At 37.2% G+C, this 11592-nt stretch overlaps 1 protein-coding gene across 1 annotated transcript in view; it reads left to right on the top strand.

Moving 5' to 3' along the window:
* Window positions 1–8209: 8209 nt before the first annotated feature.
* The window catches only part of LOC135201547 (rapamycin-insensitive companion of mTOR-like), a 144617-nt gene continuing 141234 nt past the window's right edge, over window positions 8210–11592 (top strand). The window contains exon 1 of the mRNA XM_064230544.1: window positions 8210–8293. Coding sequence (XP_064086614.1) covers window positions 8251–8293 — 43 coding nt within the window. The 5' untranslated portion in view covers window positions 8210–8250. The remainder of the gene's footprint in view (window positions 8294–11592) is intronic.

Below are 11592 nucleotides of genomic sequence, written 5' to 3'. Positions count from 1 at the left end.
ATGTTCATTGTAAACTCTACCGGAAAATTGGTTCGAGTAACTTCGCGAGACAATTGAGTTTCTTCAGGTTCCCATTCATTGTTTAACCTTTTTGATACTCTAAACATATGTGTAATCAAATAGTAAATCATGGAGTTGGTGTTTAATAAGTACGAGTATGTGACTCACAACACAAAGCCTGACATGTTAAAATTCAGCAGCTCCCATTCCACTAACAAAGCTTAGACAGAAATAATAAATGCCCTAGGGGAAGGGGGTGGGTGCATGGTTGGGGTCGTGGGAGAGGTGTTTTATCCAAGTCCACTTCTTCAGGAATTCTGGTGGTGATATTTTGACGCCGAGAACATTTTTTTTTTTCTTTTTTAGATAAATTCTCCTCCAAATATCATCACTTCTTGTTTCTTGGTCCTCCTTGCATTCCCTTTGTCTGAAAAGCTTTATTTATTGCTCCTGAATCATGTGATACGCACGGTCTAGGTATATTAGGTCTGACGAGTTGTTCATCAAAATAAGAGCGCCCTGCGCATGACGTCACGTGAAAAAACGAGGTTGCCTTATTTCCAATGTTGTTGCCAGTTTCTTTTTATGTTCCTTATATTTTTTCACAAATAATGGTAATTAAACATCAAATTCCTTGAAAACAATAAAAAAAATTTATTCAATAGAAACATATTTTTCATGTCCAGAAAAATTTTTTTTGTTAATCCTCTAATTGTTTTTTATTTTATTCTCTTTTTTTACTATTTTATTGTATGTGGCTTGTGTGCTGGATTCCTCACTTAATTATGCTCGGTGCGTTTCTCGCCTGACTTTCTTGGCGAAAAAACGGAAAGCTTACGCAACTCGCTGTTGCAGCACTGACGTCATCCTTCTGTGGGGTTGAGAGGTTTTATCTTGACCATAGTTTTCCTTCGGGCCTTTTGCTTTGTATCTTTCTTTTTATTGGTGTGTATGTGTGTGTGTGTGTGTTTTTTTTTTTTTTTTTTTTTTGTAGCTGTTCTTTGTCAGACATCATGTTTTGTATCTTCTTTTTGGGGTCTCTTGCTTTGTGTTTATTCTTTCACGAAATCTTGTTTGTATTCATTATCTGTCATGTTGTTTGTTTGTGTCTATTCTTGGTCAGGTCTCTTGTTTGATACCTATCTTTTGATCGTCCTGTCTTTTGTTTTGTGTCCATTCATTCTTGGTCAAGTCTCTTGTTTTGTATCTTTTCATCGTCCCGTCTCTTGTTTGGTATCTTTTGATCATCTTATCTCTTATTGTCTGTCTCTTCTTGGTCGGGTCTCTTGTTTGGTATCATTTGATCGTCTAGTTTCTTGTTTGTGTCTATTCTTGGACAAGTTTCTTGTTCGGTATTCCAATATAATTTTACTTGTCTTTTAAAAAGTTGACATTTAAAAGAATATAAATAAATAATGATAAAAATGTGAAAATTTTGAAAAACCGAGTAGACAAAATCATGGTTGATTATCACGATAAAGGAATCTCTTTCCATCTCTTCTCTGAGAGTGATCGATCCGCTATCATTAGCCAAATAGTTCCTCTAAATTACCACTTTCTCTCTATATATTTGTGTATAGACTCATGTGCATAAAATGCAAATACAGGTATACAAAGTGGTACCTGAAGGAAGGTCGTCCAATCTTTGTCAGAACTTCAGTTGGAAAAGTTTCTTATCAACGAAGCTCATGATTCTTGCTGCCAGTCGTTATTATGCCAAGACCATAAACCACCGATAAGCTTTAAACTTATTTTTCCTCCCTGAAGCTTGTACAGTATAATCAAGTATATACATAACGGCAGCCTCGAGTTTCTTGGGCTAGCCTCAGTCTGTTGTGTTGCTCTGCAATATTTTTGGCAACAATAGAGGACGATTTGCATAAGACAGTTATGGTCATGTGCAAACAATGGTGTCCGCGGAATGTGTCTGGATATGAAATGAAAAATAGGAGTTGTTTTTTTTTCTTCAGCCGAAAAAAAGGGGGGGGGGATTGTAGATAAGAAAAAACTCAGTACCTTTAACTAACACCACCCTACCCCGAGAAAAACTTTGATATCAAATGAAAATGCTCTAAAAATTGTACACGAAAAATTATATTACTTCAGTTTCCATGGCCAGGAAAAAAAACTCAGAAAAAGTTCAGTTTAGAATGAAAACAAAATTAAATTCATATCTAAAAAGCAAAGACATTTTTATTATTATTTCACATAGATTACTTCCATCCCTATGGCTCGTGGAGGATTCGGTTGTAAAAATGTCCGTAGTTCGCGTGACATTCTCCAGACGGCCCAGCGGGAAGAATACGTAATGTTGCAAGTTAATCTTAAGGAACGGCCCACCGCTGTTTCGCTCTTTTCTGGAACCTCCAAGAGCCGTCGTACGTCTGAATGCCTGATCCTATTTGGTGCCAGTATTGGCACCGAGCCAGGACACCAGAGGCGGAGGGGATTGTGCCTCCCCCTCGTCCCGCCAACACCCACTCCCTGTAGCAGTGAAGGCCTGCCCGTTTCTTTAATCTATTTCCACAGGGTTCCAGAATACGTCCGTGAAATTGCTGTTTTCATTGTTTTAGCGCCAGAGAGATAATTATTTCCTGTCTGGCAATTTTTTCCTCTTCATTGTCATGAGACAGCTCGAATGCGAACTTCTATGATTTCTGTCTTTTGTCACTAGACTATCAAAAGGAAATTTGAAGACGAAGAGGGAAATGAAGGAGTAATTATATCCATATTTAAAAAAATGCTTGATTTTTCGTCTCTTCATTGTCATGTGGCAGCTTCAATTCGAAGTTTTGTTTTCTGTCTTGTGTCACTAGAGACATAACAAAAGGAATTTTGAAGAGGAGGTAAATTTAGAATTTAAAGAATGCTTGATTTATCAGTTATTTGAATAAAATAAAAGATAGTGCTATGTTTGTTTTTCTTTTTCGTCAGAATTTCGCAGCGTTTGTTAGGAAACCCAAGGAATAACATTTCCATCTTAATTCCCGAATTCCGCTTTTATTTGAGACACATAAACGCGTATGTATGTTTATAAGAATGTATTTTGCTCACCCCCGCACAGGGCAGACATAGCACACAAAAATAACGTAATATCTCTCTCTCTCTTTCTTTTCAACAGGCAACCGTAAGAACTTTCATTGATTTGATTTACATTTCACAAAATCTACAACAAATAAATAAATATGACTACAATTATGGTAAAGCCTTTCTCTTCATAAAATACTTACAACGCCCATTCCTTTTCATTTAGCTATGAACTTTCTTTGCAATGAATGTTTACATACAAATTTACAATGTATTCATGCTATATCACTGATTAGTGACACTTTTTGAAAACTGGAAAGTCATACAATACATCATCATAAATCTGTATCACAACTGTTATGTTCTGGTAAAAAAAAAAAAAAAAATTAGTATTGTTCATCTTTTGAATATAACTCATTTACAATTTTATGCGTAGATTTTTCATATATTTACTTTTCATACAAAAAGTTGATGTTTTCGAGAGAAAATGGTAATACAATTATGTTATCTTTATGACACAGATGTCTGAATTCCATAGTTTCCTTTGTTGTGGCAACTTAAGAAGAAAGACAGAAAGAAAGAAAATGGGAGTCGGACAGACACGCACGAACAAACCCTCTCTTTGAAGTTTTCCTACACACCATTCTGCTGCTTATCCACAGATATGCTAAACACGTAGAGAGCCTGGCCGTGAGTGAATCTTATACAGATTCTTTTGACGTAACTTGGTTTTTACGAAACTCTCCCCCCTCTCAAGCGCTGCTCCATATTCGTCACAGTACCGCGCGTCGGTGTCTCCGCGCTTCATTAGCAATCAGGAACGTCATTAACATTTAAGGGGTCATCAACGGGCAGTTAAAAGACTGGCGAAGCGACGGAGGAACGTTTATTTGTTACTGCCTGATATTAACAACGTTTCCTGAGATGGAATGAGTCACGTTAATTTCACTGACAGAAACGTTTTTTTGAAGAAGACTGCCTTGGTGTTTGATTACAATTTTGCCCTTTGAGTCATTGACTACAGAGGTTGTTTCCGGGCCTGTTTGTTTGTTTGTTTGCCACCAGTGTTGCACTGTAAGTTGGTTATGGGATTTTTAAGAGAATTGTACGAAATATGGTGCCTCTGACTGGCAAGAAGTGATTACAATATGGGGGATATAAGGCTGTCACTTTTGAGCTTTGAGAGATCATTGATCAAAACTAGGGATATATCCTTGCCCGTAACTTTCGAACAATTCGAAATAGAAACTTCTTACTCAGAGGTTAAAGGAACAGGGATTTTACCTCAGCCCTGTGGCGGAACTATAACGATTAAGGAAGTTAGACATTAAGCCACAGAAACTCTAACTTCAGACAATGATGTAGGGATTTCAGTGTTCCCATTTTTCAAAATCAGCATAAAGGATTCACAGTTTCCAAAGAACAAAGGAAATTTGACACAGCCACTAGGTAGCAACTCATGCTCTTACCTGGAGTTATCTAACTGTAGATTCTTGAAGACTCAGACACTTATTTTCTCTCATACGAGTAAGAGCTTCTTTGTCAACACAACACTTACAGATTATATTTTCTCTCTGAACAAGAACTAAACGTTTGCTGTAATTTCAAACAAAAGTCAAGAATAGTCTGTTTTCTGTTCTAAAATTCATGTATATTTCAAAAGTATAGACACAGTAAAGAAATGGAATACATAGTGAGACAGACCATTAAATTTCGTTTCCAAAGGGTATTGAAGAGGTAGTTTATTTGGGAGCGTGTAGGGAAGTAACTTCTAGTACAGAGGAAGTATTTATCCTTATTCACCTCCTTAAGCAATTATTGGCAGCATGATTGCTTGAAGGACTAATGTATGACAATCTGTGGTGCTTTGATTATAACTTTCTCTTGCTGACCATGATGCAACTTTGCAATGGGCATAAGAAATTCAAACAGGTTTGAATTTTCTTGGGTCTTATTTCACGTCAATACCAAAACAAAAATGTTATACAGTTTTAGGAATTCCCTAGCTCACTTTTCATTTAGCCGAATTTTATGTCGCTAGCGTATTATTTTTTTTCAGATTCAACATACTCCAACCAGGGGCGTCATTTCAGATTGTAGGGGGTGGGGCAAAGATGGTTTGGCGGGCGAAGCGAGCCTAATCAGTCGGGTTTTTTTTTATGTGCTTTTTGAAGCCACAGGAGCAAGGTATAACAGCAAACATTATATACTCCCACCACTGTTTATTTACCTCATCATCACTGGTAGCTAGTAGACAGACAAGGATCAAGAAACGTAGCATTTCTGAAAAATTTCATATATTTATGATTGCATATTTATAAAAAGAAAGCATGCTGTTACTTCTTTGGAGGGTGAGGGGGGCAAGTTGAATCTTGGGTTGGGGGGGCGGAAGCAATTTGAGTCTTGGGGCGGCTGCAGTTGCCCCCACCACCACAAATGACGCCCCTGACGCCAACAGCATTGATAACAAAATACATTATGCAACACACGACTCGAGTAAGATGCCCTATTGAAGGGCTCAGCCACTAATGATGGTAATGGGAAAGTGGTTTCGTTTGAAAATTACGCAAAGTGATCACACGTGAAATCTGACGATTGCCTAATACAGCTATTATGCAGCTCTTTGGAAATTCAAGATAAAAATTATATCCATGAGAAGACAGTGTTAAAACAAATGTCTGTAACAGGCGACATTAGCACTATATCATCATCTTCATACAGGTAAGAAGACCACAGAAAGAAATGTTACTATATTTGGTGAGCCAAAAAGCTGACCCACCACACTACTTCTTCTTCTTTATTTTAGTAGATCTGGCTTCTTTTACTGGAGCCAATTTTACACCCCTGAAAAATCACACCAGAAATACAAAGATTAGTCATGTTGACTTTTATTTGTGGAGGAATATTAGTTTGTTAATATCGTGTGTGTTAGCAGTTAAGGTATGGGATGAATGATGAGTTTATCTAAATTACACGAGGCTCATTCCAAATTCGTTCAAACGACACCCGCCACACTTTCTCTTCTCTCTCCTCTCTCTCTCTCTCTCTCTCTCTCTCTCTCTCTCTCTCTCTCTCTTTTTTTGCGGAAACTGTTACAAGAAACCTTAGTCGGGAAAGAAGCCATTACATTCTCAAGTGATTCAGCTATGACGTCCAATCTGTATGATTCAGTCATTGGGGGCTCGCAGGATATTTTCCAAAGGGGGTGAGTGTTGCAATCACACACACACACACATATGTCTACATTATATGCAGTGGTACTGCGATATGCCTATAATTTAATTGAAGCAAGATGCGATAAAGAAAAAAAAAATACATAAAGTTACTCTGGCTTTTTCTTTTTATTGGTTCCATAAATAAAACATTTCTTGAAAGAATAATTCCGTTATATACTGCATACAACTATAATACATTATTAATACGGATACCTTTAATTTCCCTAAACTAAGAGATTATTGTGGAATGGAAGGAAAACAAAGTGAAACAGTTACATGTAATAAATGTAATATACATACACACACACACGCATATATATATATATATATATATATATATATATATATATATATATATATATATATATATATATATATTACATTTTCCAGGATTTCTGGGGGAGGGGTGGTGGAGAGGATGGGGTATGTGCACCCCTTTGCCCCTACGTGCGGGCGCCCATGAATTCAACTTCACTGAAGGCCGCATTTGAAAGTAATTTCCGAGTTCCCAAGTCCACAGGCTCAAGAAAACAAAATAATTGAACAGGACTTTCATAGTACTAGAGAATAAGTAATATTTTCTTTATTCGGATTTTATAGATGTGGCCTTCATCATATTAATATTCGTTATTTATTGAAATTGATTCAATATATGCAAAATTATCAGCATGGGCTTTTTCTTTCTTAACTTTTTTAGGAGATTCGGTATTAAAACTGCATAGCATTTCTGTGTGATAACGGCATCATTTCTTTTTATTACTCCATAAAAAAATAAAGTAAAATTGGTAGTGACAAGAAAATTCTGTGCTCTTACTTTGCACCACCTATCATATTACAGGCTGTTATGGCGACCAGATTTCCCTGATAAAACATAAAACACCAGTTACATATCAAATGCAATACCCACTATGTATGTGCTGGTTCAACATTTCTTTCCCAACAATATATGTGCAAGACGTTGCTGGAGATAAAATATTCTGTTTGAGTGCTGGAAACTCAGTAAAATGTATAATGTAAAGCTAAATTGTGTTTTGCATAGTATGTAATGTAAAACTACATAAAAGAAAGACAGATAAGACAGAGTCATTCACAAAGATGAATTTATCTTAAATCTACAGCTCGTAGATCCAACATGGAATGCATTCTTGCCTTTGCAATGATTTAACCGTTTTGGCATACAAAAAACACCCCCTGTTTCACGTCCCAACTGAAAAATAACCATCTCTCTTATCTGAGATTTTTACGCAAACACGAATTTTCAAAACATTACAGGTAAATAAAACTAATAACTTGCCAAGAAGTGATACAATACCATATTAACTGTCACATTTTAATAACATGCTTATGAGAAAATATTTACAATACTTGCCCTTGATAAGCAGTGTAGATTTAAAGTAATCCAGTCTGTAAGGATACGAAATACTTACCTCAAGAATTCCATGATGGTTAAAAAAAGAAAAAGTTGACCAGTCGTATGTTTAGATCCATTTCAAGTTAAACTATCCTTGGTAATTACCGTCTCTCAAGCCAAGTCCTGAAATATATATGATGCAGGTCGCTATGATGATCTTTGTGTAGCAAACGTGTTTCATGTGCATTAATCTTCGCCAAAAAAACAAAACAAAAAAAACATGTGAACTTTTCACAAGATAAATGGCTAGCTATAAATCTTTTAAAGTGAAGGGACTATTAAATTGACAAAAACTGATAGTATACTCGGACAAAATACTCAAAAACTGCATTTGCAAAAGTATGTAGTTCTGAATTCTTGCAATGAGTTTAACTTTTTATCCGTTACAAAATTGCAGCAGTCCCTTCATTAAGTTTTTATATCTGCATTCAGTATGTTATTTATAAATGAATTAATAATATGAGCTTGGATAAATTAGCATAACCTCAAAATTGGGTACGAAAGCCAATTAAGGTAACATTTCTTGAGCTCGATTCTCAACCCTTCCATTGAAAAAGAAGAAGACTATATGTGTCAGTTCGTAATGGCGACGTAAACATGTACCAGGGAGGCAGAGGATACCGTATTAAATCTATAAGACGTAAGTCATCTCGTAGTTATTTTGCCAGGTGAATGACGCAAAATAATGATTGTTTCCCAACGGAAATCATGAATAAATCGCAACCTGTGCCGTCAAGGGTGTAGTTGATTATCCAAATTTGTGGGGAAGCACAGATTGCGTTACGGTAGGATAGGCAAGGCTCTCATCATCCATTTGCACGTCCAGTACTCCGTTTCAAGTTTTGTTTTTGTCTTTTTATTTGCATTGGTGCTTATTTGTTCACTAGAGACAAAGGTAAATATACGATAGGTCTCATGAATTATAACCTAACACGGTAAACTGCCGTACCCTATGCTCGTCCTACCTACCTGTGCCAGGTAGGCCGACCCACTAGGTACTACCTAGCTATCTACTTAGTAGGGTAAAGGTTACCATTAAGCTTAGGTTAATCTAGTAGAAATGTCGAATTGAATTTTATTCGAGATAAATTGATCACGTTTTTTTATGTGGTATTGCATTTGCCTAGCATACAAAGAACTAATTTCTTTAGATAGGCTACGTATTGTTTTCAGTCCAGGACTTCTCCAATGTGCATTCTGATGTTTGAAAGTTCTCCTAAAGCTCTGAAACTCTCCAGATAAAATTTTTTCTATTATTTCATCCCATTAGTTAGGCTATTATAGTTTTTTTTTTTTTGCATTTGATACCCTTCTTATTTTTATAGGTAGCTAGACTTCAGGATTACATACTTAGGTTTAAAAAGAAACAGTTTTTATGTATTTTTTTATTTTATGGGTTTTGTATACAGTATTTTAATATCTTGTGAGCAAAAGTAGGTACAGGTTTGCTGATATACTACCTATTTAGAAGCAGTTCATTTGGAGACATAGGCTAGGTACCTATCTCTTAATGTGAATTACACAATATAAGTAAATATTTTAAACAATGTTAATTACAAAATCCAGATTAGGATGGGATAGTAATTAAGTACCTTATAGGGAATTGTTATGAGTTGGTCACAGGGAACCCGTCACGTAGGTTATATGCCAGTTTTCATTACCTACTGAGTGAATTTCATAACAAGTTACATGTCTGCAGCAGATGCATCTAGACATATGACTAAGAACTGAAGCTGGATTTTTCAAGCAACATCTCAGTTAAAGAATCCCACTTAATTGGTGAAACTTAATATAAGAACAAATCAGGTTTCAACATTGTCCATGTAGCCACATTTCCATATGAAAATAACAAGACTTTACAAATATGCTACCTATTCACTCACAAAGCACTGGGGTAAAGAAATTCAATCGGAAGCCCCAGTCGCATAAACACCAGAACAAAAACAAGGAATTTAGAAAAGATCTTAGTGGAAGTAACATTTAGCAGTGAATATCTTTGTACAGTAGAAAAATTCCTAATTGAGAACAATACTCATTAGTAGATATCTTGGTAAGAGTAAATTTACTGTAGAATTTAGTATTTGTTCATATACGAAACAAACCTTCGGTCTTAACATTAGGATAAATACTCAGCGCCAGCTGGAAACCGGTAAAGTTTAAAATAATTGTGTACTCAAGGGACTATTGGCATCTGTGCTTGGTCACGAGACATATGGGGCCACCCACATACCCCTCATTAACTAGTGACCCCGCCAGTTATCTTCTTACCGCCTTTAAGTGAGGACGTGTTTTACTCCGTCCTTTGAAAGCCAGTTTAGTTTGACCCCTGTTGTTTTCAATTTGTTGTTTGGAATTCCCGGTTATGTGAACATGAAGCTTTCTCATGCTGCGAGACTACCTGGATATCACAAGAAGCAGTTATACGCCCTGTTATTTCCTTCGATGGTTTCGACGTCTGTGGAAACCGTCGAAGCACTCTTCGTATAGTAAGTCACAGGTGAAGAAACTCTTAAGGTACGGTTAATTCGTTACCTTTGCTTGGGAATATCGCATATTCACATGGATTGCCTGTAATCCACAGCTTTGATATATCTGGATGTGCTTTGGAAAGTAATTATGACTAATTGTGCTCCTTTCCCTGGGGGGAGAGGCGTGCATCGCCATCTTGTTTTCGTTCCAGATACGTGGGTAGAGAGGATGCAGGTGTGCGGTTGGTGTTAGGCTTATCAGGAGAACCAACCCAAAAGGACAGTTGGTTTGATGTTTAACATCGTGTTGCCATCCAGGATCCCATGTGATGGATGTCCCTTTTATCCTGACATCCACTGGATGGCGGTCGGATGCTTCGCCATCTATAAAGAAGCAGATAGGGCAACAAGGCAGCCTTTATTGTCAGGTTGCTATGACTACGAGAATAACATCAACAGCCTTGCACTTCTAGTAGGGTGCTGGCTTTGCATTCGAGTTGCTCAGTGACGTCATAAACATGGCGACCGCCATGACATCTCCTCACAGCTGCGGCCTACACAAAGGCATGCTTCCATTTTCATTTCGAGGTACAGGAGTACTTTACAACTATGCTTTCAGATGGGAGGTTTTTAATGCACATTGTTTTTGAGAGAAATTACAAACGTGTGGAGATATAAGTAACATAATGGATAAGACAAGTCTTTCCTCTGTATCCTTCCACTTAGGCGTCAAGCTTAGGTGACTGGCTTTGATGCCAGTGCGTTCTCCTGCCAATCCTGGAAATTATAGGGACTTCGTAGCTGACCCTCGAGCCAAGAGGAGAAGTTTCTTCTCTATCTTTGAGCCAGGATTGTTACATCCCTATTATATGAAAGCTCAAGAAGTAGTTGTAATTGTCGAACAAGTGAATGATGGAAAGTTCGTCTAGTGTGGCTGCTGTGAAGAGTTGGAAAAGGCTAGAATCAGGGACTTCGTGTCTGATCCTCGTGCCAAGAGGAGAAGAATAATTTCTTCTTCATCTTCGAGCCAGGACTGTCACATCCTTGTAAAGTAGAAACCAAGCCAGGGTCAACCTGGTCTTGCCAACTTAAAATAAGTTAGTTAATTCTTAATTGACTACACCTACTTAGACTAGTCCAAGTGGTTGTTGGCTAGGTTAACTTGGAATCTGCAAATGGGTCTCTTCCATACTGGTCTAGTTTTTATATTGAAGTCATGAACCTAACAAAGGGCTCAAGCTTCAGTTGGCTAGAGCGAGGCATTAGTACCTCATCATATCTGAAGGGGGGAGTTTCCCATTCTTCAAGAGTGAGGTAGGGTGAAGTGACTTTGGGTACAATTCTGAGCTAGGTTACTCGAGAATAGCACCATGATGGTTTCTGGCAATATAGGATTTCCCTTTGGAGGGTAGTATATTGAACATATGCCCGTATATTGTAACAGGTCACCACATCAGGTGTTTCATGGTTG

The sequence above is a fragment of the Macrobrachium nipponense genome, chromosome 28, assembly GCF_015104395.2.
Source record: "Macrobrachium nipponense isolate FS-2020 chromosome 28, ASM1510439v2, whole genome shotgun sequence".
Classification (NCBI taxonomy): domain Eukaryota; kingdom Metazoa; phylum Arthropoda; class Malacostraca; order Decapoda; family Palaemonidae; genus Macrobrachium; species Macrobrachium nipponense.
The sequence above is the reverse complement of the archived record's forward strand: the minus strand, read 5'-3'. Positions and strand labels throughout refer to the sequence as shown.